The 27604-nt window shown below is 61.3% G+C and overlaps 2 protein-coding genes across 2 annotated transcripts; one reads left to right on the top strand and one right to left on the bottom strand.

Moving 5' to 3' along the window:
- The first annotated feature begins 1005 nt into the window (after nucleotides 1-1005).
- LOC138806591 (serine dehydratase-like) lies at nucleotides 1006-8028 on the top strand. Its single transcript, XM_069992014.1, has 8 exons — nucleotides 1006-1061; nucleotides 3219-3414; nucleotides 3546-3585; nucleotides 4187-4326; nucleotides 5188-5276; nucleotides 5700-5927; nucleotides 6712-6836; nucleotides 7708-8028. Exons 2-8 carry the CDS (start codon nucleotides 3241-3243, stop codon nucleotides 7899-7901), a joined length of 990 nt encoding a protein of 329 aa, XP_069848115.1. The 5' UTR covers nucleotides 1006-1061; nucleotides 3219-3240; the 3' UTR covers nucleotides 7902-8028.
- An 8755-nt stretch (nucleotides 8029-16783) lies between these two features.
- LOC138806590 (LIM/homeobox protein Lhx5) lies at nucleotides 16784-24374 on the bottom strand. Its single transcript, XM_069992013.1, has 5 exons — nucleotides 24202-24374; nucleotides 21904-22127; nucleotides 21030-21307; nucleotides 20255-20420; nucleotides 16784-17178 (listed from the first exon to the last, which is right to left on the bottom strand). The coding sequence occupies exons 1-5, from the start codon at nucleotides 24372-24374 to the stop codon at nucleotides 16811-16813; spliced, it is 1209 nt and encodes a 402-aa protein (XP_069848114.1). The 3' UTR covers nucleotides 16784-16810.
- Nucleotides 24375-27604: the final 3230 nt, after the last annotated feature.

The raw sequence follows: 27604 nt of genomic DNA, 5'->3' as shown, positions 1-27604 counted from the left end.
CTGGCTTTGAACTGCCGTCCTCAGCTCCAGAGTGGCTAGGATGCCAGGTGTGAGCCACCGGGGCCTGGCTGGGAGATCTTTCTTGAGTCTCATTTTGTATTTCACAGGTAGGGAAACAGGCCTGGAGGTGGGGTGGGATGAGGTTGGATGAGGGAAGGGTGTGGTCTGGGTGCTGTTCACCCGGAACCCCTGGGTAAGACTCAGACTCAACACTGGCACCAATAACCCTGCCCTCTGCCCTCCCCCCTAGGCCCGTTTCTCCAACCCTAAGCCCTCCTGCTGGCTCGCCCGCCGTGGCTTCTCCATGCCAGGCCCAGCTGCTGTGCACACGCGAGTGCCTGCAGGCCCCGCCCACCTCCCATGGGGCCAGGCCCCTCCCCCTTACCCCCCCCCCCCCAGCCTGGGCCAGGCAGGACGGACTATCTTGTTTGTGGCTGAAGGTCCCAGGGTTGGCACATGTAGGTGTCCAATAATTACTTCTGTGTTCTTTATTTTGTTTTGTTTTAACAGTGCTGGAGCTTGAACTCAGGACCTTGAACGTCATAGGCAGGTGCTCTGCCACTGAGCCAGGCCCCCAGCCCCCTCCCGCCCCCATTCCCTCCTTTCTTTTCTCTTCTTTTGTCCTTTTATTTTCTCTCTTTCTTCCTTTCTGTGCCGGTCCTGGGGCTTGAATTCAGGGCCTAGGCACTGTCCCTTAGTTTTTTGTTCAAGGGTAGCACCCTACCATTTGAACCACAGCTCCACTTCCAGCCTTGGGTGGTTAATCCAAGAGTCTCACAGCCTTTCCCGCTTGATCCTCAGATCTCAGCCTCCTGAGTAGCTGGGATCACAGGAGTGAGCGTCCAGTGCTGGGCTGAGAACCCCAGCAGTGTCTGGGAGCCAGCACAGAGGATCAAATCCTCCCTGAGGTCCCCCTCCTCCCCCAGGGCTCCTCGCTGTCCCTTTAACCCAGGAGGAGGGGCTGAGGCCAGAGTCCCGCCCTGGAGGATGGAGGAAGGAGGGGCAGAGCCCAGCCGGACCAGACACAGGAACGCAGGGACTGTTGGACTGTGGGGTGGGAGGTAAGGGGCCTGGTCCAGCGGGGGTCAGGCTGAGGGGGGAGGGCTGAGCCCCCCTGGGGACATGGGGACACTGATCCAGCCCAGAGGCCTGTGGGAGGAGGCTGCATGGAGACCCGAGTGTCCAGTCTCTCCAGGCGCCCACAGGGCAGCCTGGGCAGCTGAAATCCTTCCAGCCTTGGTCCAGGGTGGGCAACAGGTGGCCTTGGGTAAGGCCTGGGATGAGGGAGGTGGGCAGAGAGGTGGCCCTTGCCTGGCACCGGCATCCTGACCACACTGTCCACGAGTTCCAGCAAGGCAGAGAGCAGCAGGGCTGAGGCTGGAGCCCTGTCCCCTGGCAGGGAGGGCCAGGCCGCTCTCCATTCCCCACACTGGCCGAGGCCCTGTGCCCAGCCTGGCCCGGCCTCCACGCACGCGCTGTGGGTGCCAGGGCTTCGTTCCGTTGACAGAAGGCCTCCATCTCTGTGGGCTGGGGAGAGCACCCGAGGGCGGCTTAGCATCAAACACCCGCAGCCTTAGCAAGATGAATGCATTTGCTGATCGGACAGGAGACATGGCCGCCCTGGACTCTGCCTGGGTCGAAGTCATCTTGGAAGCTTCTAGATGCGTGACCTTGGCTGGCATTCAGGGAGTCACAGGGCTTATCTTGGCACCGTTGTGAGTGCCTACCGGCTTGGCACTGGGCCCGGCATGGCTGTTACCCGTTGTACCCATTGCCTGGCTCACTCATCTTCCAGGGCAGAGTCGGGTGTCCATGCCCCCCATTAGGGGTGGGGGATGGGGGGGTTCTTGTTTCTTCGGGGTCTCCCGGCACAGAAGCCCCAGGCGTGTCCAGCCTGGACAGGCCCTGTTCTGCGCTGACAAGGGCCAGGGGCAGATCGAGGACCAGCCCCCCCACCCCATTTTCCCTGATGGAGGATGGATGTGAGGTCCAGGCTTGTGGGCCGTGGGGAGGGGTGGCGCCCCCTCGTGGTTGGTACTGGACCTGCCTGGGCCGGCCCAGGGCTTCCTTGCTTTCTTTTTCCTCCTGTTCATCTCTTTCCTACCTTCCTTCTCCCCTCGTCCATCCACCTGCTCGCTTACCTGTCCAGGAGTGACCCGTCTGGCTCTCCCTGCCGCTGCGGCTCCACTCAGAAACGCCTTTCCCCATGGCCCCGCTCTAACCCTCCCTTTTGAGGACTTAGAGATCCAGAGTGTGGATTGGCCTCTCTGCCTGCCAATCAGAATGACCCGTGCCATTCGCTGCCCAAAGCCCCAGAGCTGGGGGGCTTTTGTCCAAGCACACTGGAGACGCTGGGTGACCCCTCGGGTACAAAGACACATAGAAATGTAAACACCTAAAAGCTTCAGCCCCCCCCCATCACAGAACCAACCGCTTACTGTGCTTCATGAGATCATTAGAACTGTGAACGGTGTGCTTGGGGACCGAGTTCAATTCCATAGGAAGAAACTCGGTAAGAATCTCTCTGTGTATGCCTCTCTCGTGGCTGGAATGGCAGGCACACATTGCTGCACCCGGTGTTTTTTTAACTTGGTTGAGATGGGGTCTCCCTTTTTTTCTTTTTGGCCAGAGCTGGCCTTGAATCAAGATTCTCCCGATTTCCACCTCCCCAGTAGCTAGGATTACAGGTGTCAGCCGCAAAGTCTTTAAAAAGTTTCTCTTCCCAGAGAGGACTTTCCTGACATGCCCCTAAATCACTCCCCCCTGAAGCCCTGTCACTGTATCTGTCCCTATAGCCACAGGACGCCCAAGCTCCACTGACCCCTCCACTGTCGGGACCCCCGCCTGGAACAACTTCTCCTCCTCCCCCTCCTCCTCCTCCTCCTTCCCCTCCTCCTTCCCCTCCTCCCCCTCCTCCTCCTCCCCCTCCTTCACCTCCTCCTCCTCCCCTCCTCTCCCTCCTCCCCCTCCCCCTCCGCCTTCTCCTCCTCCTCCTCCCCCCTTCTCTCCCCCCTCCTCTTCCTGGTCTTCATAAGTGCACGCGCGTGCTGTGGTCCCGGTGTGTGTGTGTAAATGGTGGCTGAGCGAATCCTCCGTGCTCTGTCACGTTCTGCGTCCACAGCCCCGCAGCCGCCCTGACCTCCTGCCCATGGGAAAGGGAACCCCTCACCTATCCTGGGTCTCCCGCGGTGACCCGCTGACCCGTGTCCTCCCCGCAGGTCCCCGGGCCTGGCCGCGGGGATGCAGGGCGCCCTGGTGGGGAGGGCCCGGGCCGAGCCCTTCCACGTCGCCACGCCTCTGCTGGAGAGCTGGGCGCTGTCCCAGCTGGCGGGCACCGCCGTCTTCCTCAAGTGTGAGAACGTGCAGCCGGCTGGCTCCTTTAAGATCCGGGGCATCGGGCATTTCTGCCAGGAGGTGAGGCACAGCCACGCGGGCAGGCGCGGGCGTGAGGTCCCAGGGGACGTGCAAAGGGCCGGGGGCACCCAGTGGGATGGGGCCTAAGTGCGCCCCGCTTGGTGAGCCCCAACTCTGTGCTTCTCTTCTAGATGGCCAAGAAGGGGTGCCAACACCTGGTCTGCTCCTCAGGTGACCCCTCTGCTCCCTGCTTGATGGGGGTGGGGGCGGGGAGCCCGACCTCAGCCCAGTGCATCACCACCCCGCGCATCCCAGCCCCGGCCTGCGAGAAGAAGCAGGACTGTGAATCGGAGGCCGGCCTTGGTTCCATACCTAGACTGTCTTGGTGGTGGTGGGGGGGGGGCGGAGGAGGCAAATGAGCAAAGCAGAGGCGGCTTGGACAGCTCATGGCCCCAGAGGTCCTTGTCCCCTCCGAGTCCTCTTCCTGTAACCCAGGGCTTGTGGTGGCCACGGGTGGTGTAGGTGTCAGCGCTAGGCTGCAGGAACTGTGACTAGCGATGGGGTGAGCGGCGTGCGGGCGCGGCTGGATCCAGGAGCGGCCTCTGCAGTTCCGCTCTCGGTGGTTCTTCTCTCTCCTCTATTCGCTTGATTCTCACCCGGGCCTCACAGCGCGGCCAAGTCACCCCTCGGGAGTCCCAGGGCCCACCCGCCTCTCTCAGGAGAAAGAACCGTTCTACCGTTCTTTCTGTTGGGTTAGAGGGAGGGGGAGGGGGGGCAAGGCAGGGGGAGGGCTCATCAGTGGAGTCACTCACCGCCCCCCCCGTCTTCCCAGGGGGCAACGCGGGCATCGCCGCTGCCTACGCCGCTCAGAAGCTGGGCATCCCCGCCACGGTGGTGCTCCCCGAGACCTCCGCCCCGCAGGTGATACAGAGGCTGCGGGGACAGGGCGCCGAGGTCCAGGTAACGGGAAAGGTGAGGCCCCGAGAGGAGGGGACTCTCCCCCTCCCTGCCTCAGAAAATTGGCTTCCTTTTCCTGAGTGTGTGTGTGTGTGTGTGTGTGTGTGTGTGAGAGAGAGAGAGAGAGAGAGAGAGAGAGAGCCAGTCCTTGAACTCAGGGCCTGGGTGCTGTTCCTGAGCTTTTCTACTCAAGGCGGGTGCTCTACCACTTGAACCACAGCTCCACTCCTAGCTTTTTGGTGATGAATTCAGAATCTCAGACATGTCCTGGCTTTGAACTGCGATCCTCAGATCTCAGCCTCCTGAGTGGCTGGGACGGCAGGCGAGGATCTCAGCCTCCTGAGTGGCTGGGACGGCAGGCGAGGATCTCAGCTCCTGAGTGGCTGGGACGGCAGGCGAGGATCTCAGCCTCCTGAGTGGCTGGGACGGCAGGCGAGGATCTCAGCCTCCTGAGTGGCTGGGACGGCAGGCGAGGATCTCAGCCTCCTGAGTGGCTGGGACGGCAGGCGTAAGCTGCAGAGCACGGCTTCTTCTCCTTTCCATGAACAATGGCCTGGACTGTGTGGTGTCCTCAGAGGGGCGGGCTCAGGAGCCCGGTGTTGAGAGTTGGGACCTGTGATTTGCCTGTCCCAGCAGAGAACAACTTGGGTGTGAGCCGGGGGCGGGGGGGGGGGGCGCAGGACAAGGAGAGGGTGGGAGGGCGGGACAGAGGGAGGGAGGGCGGGCTGCACTGCCATTTGCTTTGCCTTCCCTCTGGCTGGGAATGAGCGCCATGCCCCAGGCCTGACCAGGCCATGTGCAGTGTAGAGACCCTGGCCTCCAGCCTCCAGCCTCCGCTCCAGCCTCCAGAGGCCTCAGCTCCTGTCTTCTTTTCAGGTGTGGGATGAGGCCAACACCAGGGCACAGGAATTGGCCAGGAGGGACGGCTGGGTGTACGTCTCCCCATTTGACCACCCGCTGATCTGGTAAGGCTGGGTCCCCCCAGAAGCGCCCAGACCCCAATAAACCTCTGAGCTTGCCGGGTGCCGGTGGCTCACGCCTGTCATCCTAGCTAATCAGGAGGCTGAGATCTGAGGATCACGATTCAAAGCCAGCCTTGAGATGAGATCTTATCTCCAATGAACCACTAGAAAACCGGAAGTGGCACTGTGACTCAAGTGGTAGAGCGCTCGCCTTGAGCTGAAGAGCTGAAGGACAGCGCCTAGGCCCAGAGTTCAAGCCCCAATACCGACAAAAAAGAAAAACCTCTGAGCCTTCCTCTATCCAAAGGTGGGGGTCCCAGAAAATTCCCAGGTCAGCCTTCCCCCACCTTGCTGTGGCTGGGGAGGGGGTGCTAAGGGGAAGAGTCGAGAAGTGGGGGTACAGCGCCCGCCCCCCTATTTCCGCAGGGAAGGCCATGCCAGCCTGGTCCTGGAGCTGCAGGCGGCCCTGAAGACCCCGCCCGGCGCGCTGGTGCTGGCCGTGGGGGGCGGGGGGCTGCTGGCGGGGGTGGCGGCCGGCCTGCGGGCGGTGGGCTGGCAGCACGTGCCCATTGTCGCCATGGAGACGCGGGGCGCCCACAGCCTCCACGCGGCCCTGGAGGCCGGCCAGCTGGTCACACTGCCCAGCATATCCAGGTGGGCTGGGGGGGAGGGGACGTGGCAGGGGGGAGGGGGGAAGGTTCTGCCTGGGCACCCACCCAGTTCCAAACAGCAGGGGTGGGGGTCACCTCAATGTTTCCCCTTGTCCCTGGAGTTCCGACCGCAGTAACAAAGATCTAAGTTTAGCGAGAGCGCAGGCCAAGGGCGTGTCCCGAGTTCAATTCTAGCACCGCAACTAGAAGGAAAGGAACGATGCAGTTCGGTTAAAGCACGATCCTCGGTGACATTACGGAGGTGCAGGGGCGTTGCGAGGAATCCGGGGAGCAATAAGCAAGCAACAAGAAGCAACGGGAAACCACATGGCACTCTTTCCATTTTTGTCAGCTGTGGGGCTTGAACTCAGGGCCTGGGCGCTGTCCCTGAGCTCTTTTTCTCAAGGCTAGCACACCGCCAGTTTGAGCCACTGCTCCATTACTGACTTCCTGGCGGTTGCTTAGAGATAAGAGTCTCACATGGGGACCTTTCTGCCCTGGCTGGCTTTGAACCGTGATCCTCAGATCTCAGCCTCCTGAGTGGCTAGGATGACAGGCCTGAGCCCCGGCGCTGGCGCAGGAGGAACTCTTGATCAGAAGGTTGCTCTGACGGGGGCTGTCACTGCACAAAATGACACACTGGCTTTCGGGGCCAAAGACTGTCCCCTGCGGGCTGCAGGACGGGGGCATGAAGGGGCACAGGCTCCCGTGTGGGGGCCCAGGGTGGGCAGGGCAGAGGCCGATGGGCCAGCTCCTCCCTGCTCCCCGTCTCCCTCCCCACCCCCCAGTGTGGCCAAAAGCCTGGGCGCCAAGACGGTGATGGCTCGGGCCCTGGAGTGTGCGCAGGAGTTCCAGGTCGTGTCCGAGGTGGTGGAGGATGCAGAGGCCGTGAGCGCTGTGCAGAGATTCCTGGGTGAGTGAGCGCCCCGCCCCCCATCCCGGCAGGGAGTGGGCAGGTAATAAATGTTTGCTCAACGAACGGGGTCGTGTGTGGGTGTGTGGAGAGGGTGGATGATGGATAGCCAGGAGCAGGAGAAGGAGGGAGGGAGGGAGGACTCACAAATAGGTTGATGGATGGGGAGATGGGTGGATAGGTGGGTGAAAGCACTGATATATTGATCAATGGATGTCCTGATGGATGGACAGACAGACAGACAATAAAATGATAGATAGGGGCTGGCTGGTGGATGGATAGATAGATGGGTGGCTGGTTGGATGGGTGGATGGATGGGTGGGTGGGTGGATGGGTGGATGGATGGATGGGTGGAGGGGTGGAGGGGTGGATGGGTGGGTGTTTGGATGGGTGGATGGGTGTGTGGGTGGATGGATGGGTGGGTGGTTGAATGAGTTGATGGGTGGATGGATGGATGGATGGCTGGGTGGATGGATGGATGGATGGGTAGATGGATGGATGGGTGAATGGGTGGATGGATTGATAGTTGGATGGATCGATGGATGGTTGGATGGTGGATGGATGGATGGATGGGTAGATAGATGGATGGATGGGTGGGTGGTTGGATGGATGGATGGGTGGATAGATGGATGGGTGGATGGATGGATTGGTAGTTGGATGGATGGGTGGGTGGGTAGGTGGTGGGTGGTGGGTGGATGGGTGGTGGGTGGATGGGTAGGTAGATGGATAGACAGTCTAGTGATGGGTGGTCAGGCTGATGACAGACATGCTAGCTTGTGGGCTGGATGGACTGATGGGCAGAAGAACGGACGGACGGCTGCAGGACAGGAGCCTGCTGAGCCGTGCCCGCCCCCCCCCCGGCTGCCCGCAGATGACGAGCGCATGCTGGTGGAGCCGGCCTGCGGGGCGGCGCTGGCTGCCGTCTACTCGGGCCTGCTGGGGAAGCTGCAGGCCCAGGGCCGCCTGAGCCCCTCGCTGGCCTCTGTCGTGGTCATCGTCTGCGGAGGCAACAGCATCGACAGCGGGCAGCTGCAGACGCTGAAAGCCCAGTTGGGCCTCAGTTGAAGGCCCCGGAGACCCCCGGGGCACTCGCAGCAGAGTCCCTGGTCCCCGCCGAGGACAGTGGGCTGCGTTCCTCCTACAGGAAGCCCTCCTGGATTGCCCCTGCAGTGTGGCCAATAAACCCTTCTGAGCCGTCTCGGGGTCCTGTCTTTCCACCTCCCCGGGTCCCGTGTGTGACGAGGCGACTTGGGGTCACACACAGGCACCAGGCCTGGCCTAGGGAGCTGGGGGACGGGGGAGGCAGCCAGGGGGACACTTCAACCAGGACCGGGCTGGAGAGGATGATCTCCATTTCCTCATGGACTTATTAAGTACCTGACCGTTCCAGAACTTTCCTCCTGTGTCTCCCTCTGCCCTCCCATGGCCTGGTGTCCATTCCCCCTCCGCACCTGGTGTGGACCGGGCCGGGGTCACCTGGCGGAGGGCCCCCAGGCCTTGGTGCCAGCTGGCCCTGGGACTCCACCAGGAGCCTGGGAGCCCTCGGGAGCCCGGATGTGCGGTCTGCTTCTCCATGGCCACACGGGGGCAGCAAAGCGCCTCCCACGGAGCCGGCGGGCAGCTGGGGCAGAGGCCTGCGCCCCGGGGATCCCCTTCGCTCTGCGGGGGGCTTCCTCCCAGCTGGGGGTGCCGGGGCCCATGATCCAGGGGGGCCTTGGTATGGAGAAGCCCCGCTGAACCCTCCCCCACGGCCTTGCCAGGAGACACGCTGAGCGTGTGGGGTTCCCGCCAGGCCCAGCTCCGCCCCCTGACTCTCCTTGGCTGTGTAACCTTCCAGGAATGTGCGCTCCCTCTCTGGGCCTCTCTCTGCTTCCCGATGCCAGAGACTCACCGGTCACATCCCACCTGCTCCCTCTCCCCACGCGCCCCTCCTTTCCCCGGACCCAGCCTGCTTCCCCGGGTGCTGCACCTGTGGATGCCAGGACTTCAGGCCACAATGCCACTGTGAGCTGGATACAGCCAGACCCGAGCCCGACCTGTCCTGATGTGCCAGCCTGGGGATCCTGCTCACCGCCTCTGTGTTGTCAGCTGTGAAATGGGCCCACGGATGACTTTTATTGTGGGCCTCGCACATAGTCTTTGCATGACTGTCGGTTCTAGCTCCTGAGCACCCCAACTTCTGGGAACGGGGGACACCTAAGGTGTGCCATGGGCCTTCACAGTCCTTGGGTCCCGGAGGAGCTCCCATGGTGGGTGCTAAAATGATTCCTCTTTTTCAGATGGGGAAACCGAGGAGAATGGTGCTGGGCCTCCCTGCCTCCCCAGCCTGGGGCCCTTATACTAAACATCAAGTGCTTGTCCATCCCTTAGATGCTCTGCCTGCTTTTCCTTCACTCCAGCCTGCCATGTGCTCTGCGCTACAGGATCCTATACAGGCTTCAAAGCCCAGCTTGAAAAGGCAGCCTCCTCCAGGAAGCCTCCCAGGATTGCCCCAGCCAGCAGCGTTCCCCTCCATCGGTGCGTCTCCAGGCAGGGAGCAGAGTCTGCCCAGGCCAGGTGTCCCATCTCCCAGGCAGCCCTGCCTTGTGGGAGACGAGTCACCTGTGTGTTTGCTCTCCTCCTGCTCCCCTGAGCTGCAGATAAGAAGACTGTTGAGCTGTCCGTCATAACACATGACAGGGAGCCCAGATCAACCCTCTCTGGCTGGCACCCAAGGTATGCAGGGCGCCGGGAGGGGTGCTGGGGATAGAGGAGGGAGGGGAGGCCCAGGCCCTTCAGGGAGGATAGGTGTGGCTGGCGGGGGGGGGGGGTGAGGGGAGGCCACTTTCTGCCTCTGCCTTTTCTGGCCTCTGGTGTTTGCGTAGCCAGGCCTGGGGGCTGCAGGTGTGTGTGCCTACCTGACACCCATTTCCCAGCGTCCCTGCGGGGAGGAGGCCTGGCTGACTCAGTCACTTACGACTAGCGACGTATTGTTTGATGTTCTAGTGACAGGAGGTGGGTCTGGGCACCCGTGGCTCAGGAGCCAGAGACCTGAGGATCCCAGGTCACAGCCAGCCTGGGCAGGAAAGTCCATGAGACTCGGATCTCCAAGGATCCACCAGAAAACCAGAATTGGAGCTGTGGCTTAAGTGGTAGAGCACAGACACACACACACACACACACACACACACACACACACACACACACACACACACACACACACACACAAGATCAAAAACAGCCACCACCCCCCCCCCCCCCGCCCTTAAAGGCCATCCTTGGCCACTCCCAGCCCAGATGCCCCCTGGAGCTGGTGCCTTGGCCAGCCTTCCTCCCTTCCTGCCCCGTGCCCCCTTCGCAGGGCAGGGCCTCCGTCTCTGGCCCCGCTGGTCTAAATGACCCCTCACCCTCTCTGGTCCCTTTGGCCTCTCCCTTCTCAGTGTTTGTGCTTTTTAAATCTCCACCAAAAATGTCACGAGTAGCTTTCTTGTCTTCCTTCCAAACTCCCTGATAAATTCTGCAGGCCAGGCAACCCCAGGAGAGGTTTTCTGGAGCAAGGAACCCCATAAATCACCCCGCTGCCAGTCCAGCGTGGGCAATATCATATGTAAAAAGGTGTTTTCTGGTAGCACTGTGGGCAGGAGAATCCTATTACAAGCCGCCCCATTCATTACCGAGCGTCAAGTTCACCCGCGCCTGCCATTTTTTATTTTAAGTCCAAAACTGATTGCCTCCCCCCCCCCACCAAAGATCTAAAGAACAAAACAAATGTTTGAAAAACAAATAGCAAAGTTTCTCCTTTTAGAGGGACAGAGGAGTGGACAGGAAAGGGTCTGTTTGTTTTATGTCGTTTTCTCCCTTTTTTGTGTGTGCCAGTGCTAGGGCTTGAATTCAGGGCCTAGGTGCTGTCCTTTAGCAATCTGGCTCAAGACTAGTGCTCTGTGCCTTAAGTTTGAGCTGGCTTTGAACTACGGTCCTCAGATCTCAGCCTCCTGAGTAGCTAGGATTACTGGCGTGAGCCACCAGTAGCTTGGACAGGGTCTCTCTGTACCACAGAATGGCTTCAGCCTGCTTTGTGCTAGGATTACAGTCATATGCTACTGTGTCTGCCTCTATAGAACACTGATTTTTTTTTCTGGTCCCGGGGCTTGAACTCAGGGCCTGAGCGCTGTCCCTGAGTTTCTTTTGCTCAAAGCTAGCGCTCTACCACTTGAGCCACAGCACCACTTCTGGCTTTTTTCTGTGTCTGTGGTACCGAGGAATCGAACCCAGGGCTTCCTGCATGCTAGGCAAACCCTCTACCACTGAGCCACCTTCCCAGCCCCAACACTGCATTTTTAACCAGACACTGCTTTAGCGGCTGCTGGTCCGGGGGACCCCATTTGGAATAACAAGGGACTTGCGGGGTCTGGTTTTCTGACCCCGATGCTCCCAGGGCCTCCTGTCCTTTCTTTGGCTGATGTAGGTCATGGTGGCCCTACACGGGAACATTCTCTCTAAGACTCACAAAGCAAGCTAGTCAGAAATCCCCCAACACCCCCCTCAGGAGCCCGCCGGGCAGGTGCTGGGGGGTCCAGGCAGGAGGGGACGGACCTGAGCCCTGGCGTGAGAGAGAGAGAGATGAGGGAGGTGGCCCCCGTCACACAAATGGCCCATCGGCAGCGACTCTAATGGTGGAGGAAGGGTAAACGGCCACTTCAGTGAGCAGGACAGATAGGCGGCGAGGCGCCCGGCTCCTATAAATCAGCCGTGTGCGGGGCTGGGAGGGAGGCAGGACTTAGCATTCCGGTCAGGGGACGGCGTCCTCATCATCGGAGCTGGAGACATAATTTATTCTGTTCATATCTTTTTACTGCACGACAAGACTTGGGAGCGGACGCCCGCCACAGCCATTCTGCATTTTAAATATTAGTCCTGAGCACGGGGCTGGGCCCTTGTGCTCACTGGGGTGTTTATTTCCGGGGGGGTGGTGGTGGCAGGAGGCTGCAGACACCAGGAGAGAATGGAGGGCGGCGGGGGGGGGGTGCTTGTGGTCTCAGTGGCCAGCATAAGCCAGCGCGGCGGCCTGTGGGGGCCGAGCCGGAGGGGACAGCTACCGCGGGGCTAACCTGCGTGTCCTGGAGTATCCCCCCCCCACTCCCCGCCCCGCTGAAGGTCTTTTATTTTCAAATGGTAATAAATGCAGGTGATGAAGAGCTGGGAGGCGATGCGCACATCCATTCCTGGAGGGGGAGGGGCAGGGTGACGCGGCCGTGACGTCCTGAGCTTTCCGGCCTCGGCTGGGCTCAGTGCTGCCAAGCCTGGAGCAAAACCCAGGGAGGGACCAGCGGGAACTGGCTCGCGGCACGCAACTCCTTCAAGGGCCTCTGACACGGTGTTGGAATTTCATCCATCCATCTGTCCGTCCGTCTTTCTATCTGCCTGCCTCGCCATCCATCATCCATCCACCCATCAGTCCACTCTTCCATCCACCCACCCATTCATTGTCCATCAATCCATCGATCCATCATCCATCCATCCATCCATCAATCCACCCATCCATTCATCGTCAACCCATCTATCCATCCATCAACTCATCCATCAACTCATCCATCATCCATCCATCCATCCATCATCCATCCATCCATCCATCCATCCACCCAACACCCATCCATCTGTCCATCTATCCATCAACCATCTACCCACCCACCCATCTATCCCTCCACCCAACTACCCACCCATCCATCCATCCATCCACTCATCCATCTACCCATCCACCCATCCACTCATCCATCCAACCATCCACCCATCCATCCACCCATCCATCCATCCATCCATCCATCCATCATCCCCCATCCATCTGTGCATTTGTGTATCACTAGACAGGTGTGTGTGCTCTGTCTTTGGCTCACAAGCACCACAGTCTCTGGGTCTGCCCCCTCTGGCCTTGTGGCCCTGAGCAGCAGGCACACAGTCAAGCCTTGGTCCTCTTACCAGGGAAGTGGGAAGATGCGCCTCTCCCGGAAGCAAAGATTGGGGTTGAGGCCGAGGCGGGCAAGTGGTCCTGCTGATCCCCTCTGGGAGGCTGGCTCCATGGAGCATCCTGGGCTCTGCTGTGGCCCTCCAGGGGGCGCCTGGGCACCTGTATTTTAACCCACGGCCCTCCTCTCTCGTGCTCCTCTGAGAAAGCGGCTGTGGGCACGGGTGGATAAATGTCCTTTCCTGGCGTCTGGGAGCCTCACTGGTGGCACAGGTGACACTGGGCCAGCTTCTCCCCGCGAGATCCCTGGGTCCTACCCAGCAGGCACTGGGAAGATAAAATGACTCGCAGAAGTGGGGGTGCCTGTGGGGGGAGGCGGGCTTTCTCTTCTGCGTCCTCTCGAGGCCCGCGTGTGCACGCACAGACTGAGGGATTTCCCCACACACACCCTGTTAGGAGCCCATTTCCGAGCAGCACACACTGAGGCACAGAACGGGCGACACGGCTCCCCAGCCGGCTGGCCTTTAAGATCCCAGAGCCCCTCGCTTCGCCCCCCTCCGCCATGCATCCTTAGGTGGCCTTTGCTTCCACACTGTCATCAGGAACACAAGCGGAGGCTGTGCGGGGACCCCGGGCCTGCCTGAGTTCTGACGCTCCGTGCGGGTGTGGCCTCTCCTGCCCCCACGGAGGCTGAGGCCACCGCAGAGTCGGGCCTGTGGCCAGCCTGCGTGGCGTGGGCCCACGTGCCCGTGTGCATGGAGCCTGTGTGTGCGCTGCTCTGTGCACGGGCTGCAGTATGTCCGGGGACGGCTGTGCCTGTGTGTGCAAGGTGCTGGGGGGTGGGTGTCTGTGGGGGGCCATGGGTGTCAGTGGTGTGAGCCTATGCACACATGTGTGCATGCACACACACTCAAGCACGTGTACTGAGGAGTTTGGAGGGTGGGGGTGTCTACTGGGACTCTTTCACCTTTGCTGCTCTCCAGAGGGCCTGGACACTTTGGAGCCCCTGTGCTGTCTGGGTGGGGCTAACCGCCCGCCCTGGGGTCCGAGGGTGGGTGACTGGATCTCCCCTGGGTGCCACCTCGCCCTCCATCTCCCTCCTTCTTCCGGCTGCCTCCTCCTCCTTCTCTCAGGCTTATCTCCTCCCTCTCCCTCCCTGCTCTGTCCTCTTCCTCTATGCTGAGCACACTAGATGGAAAACGAACTTTTGGTTTGTGAGTTGGGAGGGGAGGGAAAAACTGGGAGAGAGCGAGAGAAGGGGGACATTCCCCCCCAAAAAATGTACTCCTTTTCTTTTTTCTTTCTTGTCTGTGACGAGGCCTGGGCGTTGTCCCTGAGCTCTTTTTGCTCAAGGCTAGTGCTCTACCACTTGGAGCCACAGTGCCGCTTCCCATGTCTTCTGGTGGTTAATCAGAGATAAGAGTCTCATGGGGACTTTCCAGCCGGGGCTGGCTTTGAACCACAATCCTCAGATCTCAGCCTCCTGGTAAGCTAGGGTTACAGGTGTGAACCAAGAAATGTATTCTTTACCTGACTTACAAAATGGTGACCCCTCCATACATCACCTTCATAATTAATTAATTAATTAATTAAAACAACTTGGAAAAAACCCACACATTCTACACAGCATACATACACTCGACCACCCATCATACTACGCATGACATGCATCACACGCATGTAATACACACATCACCTACCACAGATCTTACACACATCATACAGCACACACCTTACACAAACACACATGCACACATATACCATACACACAAAATACACTCCCACACCTTACATAAACATCCACACCTTACACACCCCACACCACACGTGCATGCCAGGCTTTGCTGAGGGACAGACTTCCAGCGGTGTTGTGGAGTGCTGTCCACATCAGCTGCTGTGGGGGGGATGGGCGTGGTCACGGCTGGATACAGATATCAGATCTGGAAGCTGCTGTGTGCCCTCCCCGCCCCCACCTTGAGCAAGTGGCCCCGGGGAAGGGGCTTGGGTTTCAGAGTATGAAGGAGAGAGAGCACAGGGCTGGAAGGCTGGGAGGCAGGCCCTGGTCACCCCCAGCCCCCAGGGTGGCCTTTTGGATGTCCACAGTTTCTAAAGTTTCTGCCAGGAGCCACACAGCTGTCTGCTGAGGGAGCACTCGGGGCTCATCCCACTTCTAGGCAGCCCTGCAGGGGTCACGTGAGGAGGAGAGGCGATCAGCCGGTCCCCTCCACACACCCTTCATACTCTGTGGACACAGGACACCCCCCCCCCCAACTCTGGCCCACACACAGGACGCGTGCCTTTATTTCATCTCCTGCTTCTACAACTCTGCGATGGCTGAGCCGGGAAGGGGTGCAGCCTGCACGCCCCACACCTCCACTTATGCAAGTGGGGGGGGAGGGGAGGAGGCAAAGGGGAGGGGCTTGGCCAGGCCTCCTAAATCTCCCCCCCCCCTCCTATGGGCCTTCTCCTCCTAACCGCCCCCAGCCGGCCAGCGTGCCGGCTCCCTGGGGGCCTGGGTCCTAACACAGCCCCGCCGAGAAGCAGCTGGCCGGTCCACCCCTCCCGCCTTTGTCTCGCCCGCTTTTGTGTTGGTTTTGGGGATTACACAGGGGCTCACATGGGGGAAGAGGGTAGAACTCATTCTTGGGAGCCATTCATCCACCCGTCGACCATTCTGAAGGTCTGTGTAGGATGAGGGTCGTGTTAAAATCTGAGAAAACACTGGGTTGGGCTCCCACAGAAACCGTCCACCCCCACCCCCACCCACCACTGAAGGAATTCCCTTTGGACAAGCAGGGGTTACGCACCCCCATTCTTTTGATGTTGGAGACAACAGGCCGAGAGAAAAAACATATTTCCATGGACTCTCACCCCTTAAGGTGGGAACAGAAAGATAAGCCACACATCCCGAGGGAAAAAAAGACTTTTTTTTTATTAATCCTTTTTTTTAAAAAAAAAAAGTAGATTTTTTTGTTCTTTTTTTAAAATGCCTTTTTTTTTTTAAGGTAACCCTCTTTCTGGCTTCCTTCCCTTCCCTTCCCCCGCCCACCTCTTACAAATATAAAAATGTCCAGCCCGGTGATCACTAGCGTACCATAAATAAACAGTAAACACAAAAACATACTTTATTTGTTTCTTCTTTATACAAAATAAGGAAACTAGAAGCGTTCGACTTCCAAAAAAGTAGAATATTGTACATCCTGACTGCCCAGCCCCCTGGCCCCCAGCTCCCCGGGGAGCAGGGGGAGTGGCCGACGGGCCAGAGCTCAGAAACCAGAGGCCTTGCCCAGGGAGGTACAGGGCAGCCTGGGTGGGTGTTCGAGTCCCGCCTGGACTGTCCAGGCTCCGCACACAAGTCAACGTAGGCAAGAGAGGAAAGCTGGCCCGGGGCTGGCCACATCCAGGCCCCCTTCCCAGAAGAGCTGACCTTGAGACTCCAAGCTGGCCAGCAGGAGGTGCCAGCTCGCCCCCATCCACGTGTTTCTCCCCTTCCCCCTCTCTCTCTCCCCCTCCCTCTCCTTTTCAATCTCTCTCTTATCATCCTTTTTTTTTTGTTTTTAAGATGGGGAAAGCTGAGCGCAGAGTAAGATTACACAATGCCCGCCGGGCTTGCGGCCAGTGGGGAGACCCCACGGTCCACCCCTCGGCCTTGGTCGACCCTCGCTTAGTTCAGAGAGGTGGGGGGGTCGGGGAGCGGGGAGGGGGGAGTCTCCTGACCTTCCAGAATATTGACTTTGGTCCCAAGAAATTGCTCACGGCTGGCCGGAGAGCGCTGGGCGCGGGGTAGGGGGAGAGATGGGGGGCTCCCCGAGGGTCAGCGGGGCGCGGGGGGGTGGGTGACGGGCGGGAGGGGGGCTTCACGCCGCCGAGCAGCAGCTGCAGGTTGGGTGCGGACCCGAGAGAGGACCCCTGAGGGAGACCCAGGCCTCGATCGCGTCGGGGCGTTTTGGTTTCGGTGGCTGCATCCAGGCGTCGGGGGGCTGGGGTCGTTGTGGGGGTCGTCGGAGGCAGGGGAGGGGCGGCCCAGCCCTCGGCCTTACCACACGGCCGCCTCGTTGAGCTCGGGGTTGGGGTGCGCCAGCGCCCCGCTGTAGCCGCCGGTGCCGCTCATGGGGAAGGGCGGGCTGGGGCCGCCGCCGAACACCTCCCCGGGCATGGGGTGCAGCGCGCCCGGCAGGCCCGGCTCCGGGCTCGGCGTGTCGGGGTGCGAGGTCATGTCGGTGAAGCGGGGATTGTCGGCGGCGTGCGCGCCCACCAGCGGGGGCTCCAGCGCGCCCAGCGCCGTCGAGCCGGGGCCCGAGGCGCCCAGGAAGCTCGAGTCGGCCGGGGACTGCGCCTGCGACGGCGGGCCGTGCGCAAAGAAGTCGTAGTTGCCGCCCGGAGCGTAGTAGTCGCCTTGGTAATCTGCAGGGGAGGGGGGGGCAATGAGACAGGCGGAGGGTGTGAGACCCCGACACCCCCCTCCCGCTCCCCGGCAGGGACCCGGGGACACCACGGCCAGGGGCGCGGCACGGATCGACCGGGTGGGCCGGACCGAGCGGCGCGCCGGCCGAAACTAAGGGGGGGGGCTCGGATACAGGTCGGGGTCCGAAGGAAGAGGGGCTCCAGCGCAGATGAGGGGCCTCAAATGAGCCCCGGGTCGCCGACACAGGCCGGGGACGGGGTCTCAGAGTCCGTCCGTGCGCTGCGGCCTGGGTGGAGCCGCCGCGGCGGGGGGCGGCGGGCACCACGCAGCCCGCAGACCCGGGGTGGGGGGACGCCAGGCCCGCGGGGTGGAGGCCCTGGAGAAAACCCAAAGGCGGATCGCGGAAGACCCGAGCGGGGAAACAAAAAGGAGAGGCGCAGGCGTCGGGAGCCCTCGCAACTGGGACCCGAGTTCGAGACCCCGAGGACGCAGAGGGGAGCACGCAACGGAAAGGACGCGGGATGGAGGCGACGCCCCCCGCGAGGAGGAAGCCGGGACCCGGGCGCCGGCGAGAGCGCACGGGAGCTCGGGGCGCGCGGGGACCGGGGCGCACAGCCCGGACGCACAGCGCGTGGGGCGCTCTCGGCTCCCTCCGCCCCGCCCGCCCTGCGCCCCGCCGGCCCGGCACGGTCCCACCGTCTGCGTGGATGTGGGATCCGAACACGTGAACCAGCCGTTCCCCGCCTGGACCCCAGAAAGCGAAGCCCAAGGAGGTCATTTGACGGGGACACCCCGGTTCCGAGCTACGTGGGGACCCTGAGCCCTCTCCCAAGGAAAATGCGCAGATGAGCACCCCACACATTCTGGGGTGCGGGACCCCAGGCCGACCCCTCCCCCCAACCTTAACAAATTGTTTCTGTAGCAATCCGCTGCCCTTCGATAGGATCCGGGGACAGTCGCCCCCCCACCCGCCCCCCCATGAGCCGCTCAAGAATCGGGGTGCGGGCGCCCACCCACGCTAGCTCCTCCGCGTCCCCCGGGCAACCGCGACCCGCTTCGAACGGCAGGAAACGCGCCACAGCCCGACGCGGGAGTCTCTCCTCGCTCTGCGCCCCAGCTCTCACACACTGGGGGGTTCTGGACACCCCTCCTTCTTCTCTAAATCTACCCAAACGGGAGGTGTCTGGGGGTGGCCGTATGGACAACGGCTTGGGGAACATCTGAACCGATCTCCACGCTACTTTTTTTTTTTAAATTTTGGGGTGAATCGCCAATTGCATTCACCCCGGGAAATGAGAAATGAGGCTGAGGCGAGGCAAATGGGGGGATCCCCGGGAGATGAAGTCGAGGGGGGTGGAGGGAGGCGGGGAGGAAGGGGCGCGGCGTCGGCGCGAGCCCCGCGGAGCGGGCCCCAGGCCCCGGCGTCGCCGTGCGCGCCGCCTCCGCCCATATGGCGGCCGGGCCCGCGGTAATTGGAACAAACGCCGTCTGAATGGGGCACAAAAGCCGCGGCGGAGGCTTTGTCCGCGCTCCCACGGGGAGCCGCCCGCCCGCGCCGCCCGCGCCGCCCGCGCCGCCCGCGCCCGGCCGCCATCTCCAGCGCCCAGCGCGGATTAGGCCGGGCGGCCTCGCGCGCCGGGGGCGGGGAGTCCGGTCCCCACCCGCCCATTCCTAGGAAAAAGGGGAGCGCGCCCCCACCCCGCGTCCTGTCCACCCCCTCCCCATCCCATCCCGTCCGGCAGGCCGGGCGCGCGGGGAGGGGAGGAAGACGGCGGGGTTGGAGCGGCGCTCGCCGCTTCCCCGAAGAACCCTGGCTTCACGACTCAAGTCACCCCCTCCCCAGCCCCCCGCCCCGACCCTTCAGCCGGGGCCCGGGGCCGTGCAGTGGGAGGTAAAGCTGGGGGGGGGGAGGATGGAGGAGGGGCGGCCGGGAGGGGGGAGGGAGGCAACAACTCGCAGCTTTGCCCCTCACTTCTAGGGGCCTCCGCTGCCGAGCCTCCACCCTACGCGGACGCGGGACGCCCGAGACTCACCGGGGTTTTCTGGAAGCCTGGCTCCCCGCCCCCCCCCCACCGAGTCCAAATTCACTTTTGAAAGGGAAGTCGCGTCTCCCGAACTCGGTTACTAGGCCCAAGCAAAGCCCTGGGGGCGGACGAGGGTGGGAGGGACGGAGAGACTCCACAAGGCCCCAGATACCCCTAAGGTGAGACGTCCCCGTGGCTCCCCAAATTGGAAAGGTCTGACACTGAAAGGTGGGGAAGGCGTTCCTTCCGGCCGAGGGGTCTGGGAAGGGGGGAGACGTTGGGCCAGAGTTGTCCTGTCCCCCCCCCAAAGGAGTTCCAGTATCCTGTGGGAGGGAGCTGGGATGGACGGACACTGCGCCGAGCACCCCAGACCTAGACATTTAAAGCGGACATCTGGGCGCCCACATTTCCAGATGAATCTCGGGGTGCTTGGAGCTGATCAGCCGGCCTGGCAGAAACAGCGAGCCAGACGCACAGACCGGGGACCTGCCCTGGCGCAGAACAAAGTGGCCCGCCTGAGGAATCTCACAAGACGCAGGCATGAAGTAGCTCCAGACCCCCACCGCACCCCAAATGTGGCCAGCCCACCTTGCCCAAACACGCCAGGCTCCCAGGCAACCGCAGCAGGAAGGAGCCTGTTCCCTGGCGGGGAGGTTCGTGCGAGTTGTGGGTGGCCTTTGCCCAGTGTGATGTGTGGGTCTCCCCTTCTGGGGGTGCGCAATGAATGTGGGGGGGAATGGGCTGTGCCTGTGGCTCCCTTGTTTCTAGCTGGGTTGTGTCCGTGGACACGTGTGTACCCATGTGTCACTCTCGTGTGTTATGTGTTTCACCAGACAGTGGTGTCATGCTTGCTATGGGCTCCTGCAAGTATCTGTGTGTAAGTTGTGTGTGTGCATGTGTCCCTCCACGCGTGTCTTGGGTTTTGTATCCAGCCTCTGTGTGTGTGTGTGTGTGTGTGTAGAGCTGGGAATACTTGGGGCGGTGGAAAGCACGCGTAGGCCGACGCCCCTGCACCCTCAGCCCAAAGCAGCGGGATCGGGGTGCCCCTTACCTCCGTAGTAAGTGTACGGGGTGGACCCCAACATCTCGGACTCGTCCAAGCGGCCGCCCAGCGGACGCATGCGCCGCGGACTCCGAAAGAAGGCGTGTCTCCGCGCGCCCAGAGCGCTCAGCTGTTTCATCCGCCGTTCTTTGGATCGTCGGTTCTGAAACCACACCTGGGACAGAAGGGGGGCGGTGGGGGGGCTGTGAGCTGGGGGGGCGGGTCGTGGCTTCCCCTCCCCTTCCTGCCCAGGCCACCCCTGCTGGGTCCTAGCGCCTGTGGCACCCCAGGACTCCCGAGAGGCGGAGGCCGGTCGGGATTAAGGCCGGGAGGGGCGGAGAGGGGCCTCGGAGAACCAGCCAAGGGTGAAGGATTTCGCAGACCCGTGGAGAGACTCGGGCTTCCAGGCCCCCAGCTCGCCCGCCGCCTGACGGCTTTATAAAGGCCTCCTGCCCAGCGAGGCTCTCGCCGGCCTCCGCTCTGGAGCCTGAGCTGGGGCTGTCTGTCTGGCTGTCTGTCTGGCTGTCTGCCAGCCAGCGCGCATCGGGATCTGGGACATTTCCTTTCTGGGGCCCAGAAAGGTTTTAAAACCAGAACGGGGGTACCCAGGCGCAGTGACCCCCATCACTGGAAAGCCAGTGAGTCTCCAGGGAATCTTTTTGGCTCAAAGTTCGCCACCTGCCAGCCGCAGGGGCCCGACCCACCCGCACAGCAGAACCCTGGAGAGTCTCAGGCAGGGACTCCTCCTCCGAGGACGCTCCCGGGGACCCCACCCGAGCCACACCTGAATGACCCTCATGTTGAGGCCGGTCTCCTGCGCCAGCTGCTCCCGGATGTGGCGGGTGGGCTTGGGTGTGGCGGCGAAGGCGGCTTTGAGCGTCTCCAGCTGCTTGGCTTTGATGGTGGTGCGCGGGCCCCGCCGCTTAGTCCCGGAGTTCTGCTCCTCGTTCTCGTTGTTGGCCGTCTCCTTGTCCGAGGAGGTGGAGTTGTCCGTCTCCTTGGGGTCGTCCTGGAGCGGGTCCTGGAGATCCGGGGACAAACTGCGGTCCGTACAGGATGACACTGCGGGGCGGACGGATGGGGGAGGGAGGGGACAGCGGCGTCAGCTGCTGCCGGATTCCACTCCAGTTCAGGGGCCGGTGCCAGCCGCCCCGGTGACCACCAGCGGGGGCAGGGACCCTCCCGCCCCACCCCCAGCCAGCCACAGCCCCTCCCCTAGGGACCGTGGCACCCGCCCACTCTTTCCAGGAGGGGCTGGGCCTTGAAAGGGACTTCTTTAGCTCCCGGCGAGTCTCAGGAGCTGGGGAAGGGGACTGGGTCTTGGGGAGAAGGAATCACCCGAGAAGAAAAAAGAAAAAGTACATTTTCCTCCCCAGGTTCCTAGCTCCAAATCTAATAACTGCAAGGCCCTCACAGGATACAGAATAATAAACTAGGCCGCTGCAAATGAGGTGAAGAGGGCATCTGGGTAAAGGCTCCAGAACTTGAAGTATAACGGAAGTTCAGACTTCAAAATGGGCCCTGCTGCCCAGTCCTCTCCACGCCTTCCCAACAGGCCCAGTCCAGTGAACTGTGTGAGCGGCGGCGGCAGCGAGGGCAGGCGGCCAGACACCGCCCCGGAGAGAGCCAAGCGGAGGGGGGCGCGGCGGCCGCTCTACCTGAGTTAAGACTGCTCTCCTTGAGGCTGGAGGAGCTCAGGTAGTCATCTTTGCACACAAACTTGTTCTCGTCGATCACGTACAACTCCTCCCCGGTGGACAGCTGCTTGTTGCACACCAGGCAGGTGAAACAGTTGAGGTGGAAGACTTTGCTCCGTGCTTTCCGCACCAGGTCGCTGGGAGAGATGCCTTGCGCACAGCCGGCGCATTTGGTGCCAAACCGCCTGTGGACACAAGGCGCCTGTCACTGCGAGGTGGACAGGAGTGTGTGTGTATGTGTGCACACGCGCGTGTGTGGAGGGGGGGTGGCATTCAGTCTCTCCGGTCCCTGGCCTCTTTCCATCTGCCCTGAGAAGCTTCTATTCCCGCTCTTGTCCTTCCTGGCCAGAGCAGAACTGGGACAAATGTCCTGGGCTGTTCCTGGCCTGGGGGTGGGAGGGTGTGTGTGTGTGTGTGTGTGTGTGTGTGTGTGTGTGTGTGATTCAGACCTCTTCGGGCTGCAAAGGGTCCAACCCTGGGTGCAGCCTTCAGCCAAGCAGGGGCTCTCGAGTTGTGCCAAGGCACCTCCCTGCCTCCATCTCCCAGACACATATGCTTGGCAGCTTTGGGCTCCACCAAGGATTTAAAGCCAGGAGACTGGGTTTGGGCCACTTTGTGGCTTTGCCAAGGGACCCTCCTGGAGGGTCTTTTCTAGTTTGGTGGAGCCCAGGTGGGGGCCAATCTGTCTGGCCAGGTGGCCCTAGCTGTGGGGGGGGGAGTGGGCTTGAGCCCAGAGGGACTCTTCTGTGACCCCAGTGTTCACTAGGAGTCTTCCCAATGTCCTATGGTGGAGCTGCTGAACCAGGCTGGAAGCTATGGCCAGTACAGTTGGAGAGGGGCGGCCTCTGGAAACAAGAGACTGAATTTCAGCCCTCCTCCCATTTCTGGCCCTGGCAGAATGGGGGCAGAAGACTGTTCTAACCCCACCACCACCAGCATGAATCTACCAGATTCCCTTTTCCCTGCTTCCTGACCCCATCCCTGAGCTCAGGGGGAAAGCAGCCTCCTCCACACCGGCTAATACAGACTCCCCCCCAGGGGGAGGGACCGGTGAAGGCCTGGGGGAGAAGGGATGGGGACTCCGGGGGACCTCATGCCCATGCTCACCCATGTCTCTAAACAGGGCGAATTTGGGTGACATTGATATAGTGAGGGCATTAGGAGCCATAAGTCACTTTTGGCTTTATCCGGCCCCGTAATTGGCCATACGTACCTTATCAAAAATCATTATTAGGTGCTTTGCAAGCACCACCACACGGGGCGGGGTGGGCCTTGGGGAGGGGGTCCCGGGGAGTTTACACACGTGAAGGTGCGGCTGACATTTTCTCCCGCCTCCAGCCCAAGCGCAGAGCCGTGGGGCGGGCTGCTGCCTTCTCCTAGGTGCTAATCACACCCTCACCCCCTGCTTTCTGCGCCTGGAATTCTCACCCACAAAGCTGCTCTAGACAACCGGTGGAAGATGGCAGGGTTAAGCTGTCCCTACTGCTCCCGACACTGCCAGAGGCTCCCGGCTCTAGCTCCCCTGGCATTTCTCAGTTGGGGAAACTGAGGCCCAGAGAAGTGGTCTGTCCTAGCCTTCCTGGGAGCCCGCCAGTGTGTGTGTGTGTGTGTGTGAGACACGGTCCAGCATAGACCCCAAAGATTCTGATTCTCAGCCTTCCTTTGGCTAGTGGCCTTCAACACATCGGGAGGGAATCTATACAGGTCAGGTGTTTAAGGGGAGCAGGAGAGGAAAAGAATTGCTCTCCTTTCTCTAGCGGAGCCCCTCTGGAGCTGGGAAGTTTCTGTTAATCCCAGAGTCTGGGCTCAAGGATTCGGCTCAGGAGGAGAAACCTCCAGCCACCCACCCCCAACACACAACTCCCCGGGGTACCGCCATCCAACCGCCCCCCCCCAACCCGGGAAGCTGGGCGCCAGCTGTAGGGGAGGGGCCGGGAGTGCTGGAGCGCAAGTTTGCCCCGGCTTCCTCCCTGCTGTCCCACCGGCTAATGGGGGGGGGGACAGTCGGGCAGCGCCCCGGGCAGCCTCATCCATGGGCGCGCGCGCTTGGGGGGAGACCCCTTTCCCGGAGGGAAGCAGGGGACAGAGTCCTCGCCCTGTTTCCCCCGGGGCCGGGCTGCGCGAGCCCGGGGTGGGCTCTGGGGTCCTCCCTTGGGCGCTCGCGCGCTGCGCCCCGGTGGTGGCGGCGGCGGCGGCGCGGAGGAGCGGGGTGCAGGCGGCAGGGCGATGCGGGGGGTGGGGGGGTGGACCCCCTCTTACCTGAAGAAGTCATTTTTGCAGTAGAGCTTTCCCTCGCGCGAGAAGCACTTTTCGGAGAGGTTGGTTTTACACTCGCAGCACTGCACGCATTTGATGTGCCACGCGCGGTCCAACACGTTCAGCAGAAAGCGGTCGAGGATGGGGCGCTCGCAGCCCGCACAGTGCACCATCATAGCCCCGCGCGCCGGCGGCGGCTCGGGCCGCCTCGTCCTCCCGGTTGCGGGGGCCTCCCCCCGGGCCCCCCGCTCCGCTGGGCCGCTCTCCGCCTCGGGGGGGCCTCCGATCGCCGCCGCCGCCGGCGCGGGGCGAGTCCGGACCCGGCCGGGGGCTCGGCGGGGCCGGCGGAGCCCCTCTCCGGCGCGGTCCTCCCGGCCTGCGGCGAAGGGGGTGGGGCGGCGTCTACAACTTCATGCCGCGGGGCGCTGCGCGCGGGCGGGGGGCTCCCGGATTCCTGCTGGCGTCCCCGGTGCGTGGCCGGGGCCCCGGACGCGGCCGGTCGGCTCTCCCCCTCGGTGATGGAGGCCCGCACTTTCTCCCACTTTCAAGCGGTCCCGATCCTCATCTTTGTCTGGCCGCCGCCTAATTCGCGCATCCTTATTCAGATTTGATGACGTGGCCGGGTACGTAGGGGGCCCGGCGGCCAATGGGCGCGCCGTGGCCATGGCAACCGCTTAAATTTATAGCATATCTAAATTGGCTACAGCGTTGCGGTCGGGACAGAGCAAAAAAAACACGGCATCAGTATTGTTGAGTATTAGCTTGTACCTGGTTCGGAGGATAAGTAAGTATTTACCTTCCAGTCCGGGCTTGGGGGAGGGGGGCGCGGATGGATGGATGGAGCTGGGGAGGGGGGGACGGAGGGGCGCCATCCGCGATCCGCCAACCTCGGCTCCCTCCCTCTCTCTCTCTCTCTCTCTTCCCCCTCTCTCCGCAAATATTTGGGGCTGAGGTTCGAAGGCCTAGTTGGGGGGGGGAGACAATCCCTCCTCCCTTCCCCGCCCCCCCTCCACACTCGGCCGTCCTCGGAACTTGAAGAAGTTGTCCGAGGCCCAGAGGGACAGTTTCCTCCTGTCCTGTCCATTTCCCTCCCCCCCCACCTCAAAGGGTCTCTGCTTCCCCCACCCCCACCCCCAACCCCAGTCCTCCACCTTCTCCCTGCAACCCCGGAGGCTGAGCCCCAAAGCTGGGCGGAGAATAACGCAGTTGTTTGGCCTGGGCTTCTTTTGTCACACCTGGCCTTTCTCAGGGAGAGACGGAGGCCACCAGGCTACTGCGGTAGTTTTTCCTGCCTGGCCGGCCTGCTTCTTGCCCCGCTGGTTTTTAGTTTGGGGTTTTTTTTTTCTTCCTTTTTTTTTTTTTTTTGGCGCAGGGAGGGGGGGTGCTGTATCTGTTCTGGCTGAGACTCAGGGCTCCCGGGTCTGGGCACAGCCCTCTCCAGCCCATCAGGACGGGTCTTTCTGTGGGCACCTAGGAAGGAGGTAGCCCTCCACAGTCAGTTCCTGAAAAAGATGCCAGCGGGGACACTGGTGAGTGGGTCACACCCAGGGTGGGGGAGTTCCAGCCCGGCTGCAGCTTCAATCCGGCTGTTTAAAAGTCGCTGGAGCTGCAGCGGCCACCAGGGTTGTTTGGGCCTGGGGGCGGGGTGCAAGGTGATGGGGAGCCCTCCTTGTGAGTGCAGGGGTGTCAGCCTGAGCATAGGGAAGGGACCAGGCCTTCCCTCGTAGAGAATGGGAGTATGAACCTCCGACATTTGTCCTGCTCCCAGAGAACAAGGCTGAAGGCACATGGCTGGGACCCAAAGGTTGAAGCCAGGCTGGGGTTGGTGCCAAGACCTGGCTGTGAATGTTTGTTTGGTGTTATTTACTGAGTTTCGCAGTGTCTGTTTGATGTTGGCGAATTACATCCTTTATATCTGTTTCTAGTGTGTTAGTAATCAGACATGAGAATCCGTTCTGGTATGTGTACTGTTGTGTGCAAATGTTTCCCCCGTGTCTGTAATTGTACACGTCCTGCTAATATTTGTGTGTATGAACGTGCGTGTGTGTTTATTTCAGAGTAGTCTGAGAGTGTTTTCTTGAGGCCAAACAAACAAGCGGGCATTTCTTGTGTGTGAATTGTTGGAGATTATTTACGCCCTGGGGTGGGCTATGCTTGTGAAGGTGAGCTTTCAAAATCGGAAGTGTGTGTGTGTGTGTGTGTGTGTGTGTGTGTGTGTGTAAATACATGTGAGCGTGCTTGACAAGACCCTGTGTGCAATTGCCCTGGGTTGCCTGTGCTCATGAGTGTAGAATTTCACAGATCTGTATTAGTGTGTGCCTGTGTCTGTGACTTCAGATGGTAGAATTTTGTTTTCGTGACCTGTAGTGTTTTTGAGGCAGTGTGTGTTTGCATTTTGTGTGTACTTACCTGCATTCATGCTGTATGTGTGTATGGATTTGCAGGTACCAATGTTGGGGTACAGACAGGCTTACTTCTCTCCCTCCCCAGTTCTCCACAGTATTTTGGGGAGGTGGTTTTCCTGGGGACGGGGTGCTGGGCCTCTGGAAGATGAATTCCAGCTCCCGCTGGTTTCGGTAGATCGTGAAGCTTGCCAGCGGCGGGGCGCATGCACCACAGATGGGCACGGCCAGGCACACCAGGCACACGCAGGATGGCCCTAGCTTGGCTTCTTAGGCCTGTCGAGCGCCTCCAAGAGCCTCAGAGGAACTATCCGGGCAGCACCTGGCCTGCCTGCCGGAGGCATGAATGGTCCTTGAGCTGCAGCAGGGCAGGGATGAAAGAAATGAGATACCCGGAGGAGGGGAGGAAGGGGAGGAAGGGGAGGAAGGGGAGGAAGGGGAGGAAGGGGAGGAAGGCTCCTGGCTCCGGTAGACGCACCGTGCCCCCTTCCAGTCTTTGTCTCATGGAGGTTTCCCTGCCTTCAACTTCTCCGTCCCTCCCTCGTTGGTGTCCCCCTTTGGCTCCCTCCTTTCTCGGTCTCTTTCACCCTCTGTCTCCCTGTCTTTCTCTGCATCCCGTGACACTTCTCATCCGGGATTGCAAGGATCTGGACCAGGGACGCGCATTCACGCTGACAAACTGCACGGTTGTTAAAACTCCCCACCTGGGGTCCTTCTCTGCGCCACGAAGTCCACTCTTCTCCAGCCACCACAAAGGGGCCAGGATCCTTGCCTGGCCTCTCTCCACCTGAGCCCATGGGGAGGGGAGCTGCATACCCAGTTCTAACAGACTCTCCTCTCCTTCCAAGCATGCATTCGGCCAGGCCCCAGCCGCCAGAGTGCCGGGCTGGGGAAGGTGGCCGGAGGAGGAGAGAAGAGCATTGAGCAGCTGCTTACGGTCTTTCCAAACCTGGACGAGTTTGTTCCAGGGCAAGGGGGTGGGTGGGCTTGAATCCCCGGTTCTA

The sequence above is a fragment of the Dipodomys merriami genome, unplaced genomic scaffold, assembly GCF_024711535.1.
Source record: "Dipodomys merriami isolate MVZ:Mamm:240054 unplaced genomic scaffold, mDipMer1.0.p SCAF_400, whole genome shotgun sequence".
Taxonomy (NCBI): domain Eukaryota; kingdom Metazoa; phylum Chordata; class Mammalia; order Rodentia; family Heteromyidae; genus Dipodomys; species Dipodomys merriami.
Note: the sequence above shows the minus strand (reverse complement) of the source record. Positions and strands in the feature narration are given on the sequence as shown.

Excerpts from the sequence above, each read along its gene's own strand:
- LOC138806590 (XM_069992013.1), bottom strand. The coding sequence starts at position 24,374 with ATGATGGTGCACTGTGCGGGCTGCGAGCGCCCCATCCTCGACCGCTTT. Across the intron at positions 21,308-21,903 it reads GGAGAGCAGTCTTAACTCAG|TGTCATCCTGTACGGACCGC; the intron begins GTAGAGCGGCCG and ends TCCGCCCCGCAG. Across the intron at positions 20,421-21,029 it reads TCAACATGAGGGTCATTCAG|GTGTGGTTTCAGAACCGACG; the intron begins GTGTGGCTCGGG and ends CTTCTGTCCCAG.
- LOC138806591 (XM_069992014.1), top strand. The coding sequence starts at position 3,241 with ATGCAGGGCGCCCTGGTGGGGAGGGCCCGGGCCGAGCCCTTCCACGTC. Across the intron at positions 4,327-5,187 it reads AGGTCCAGGTAACGGGAAAG|GTGTGGGATGAGGCCAACAC; the intron begins GTGAGGCCCCGA and ends TCTTCTTTTCAG. Across the intron at positions 5,277-5,699 it reads TTTGACCACCCGCTGATCTG|GGAAGGCCATGCCAGCCTGG; the intron begins GTAAGGCTGGGT and ends CTATTTCCGCAG.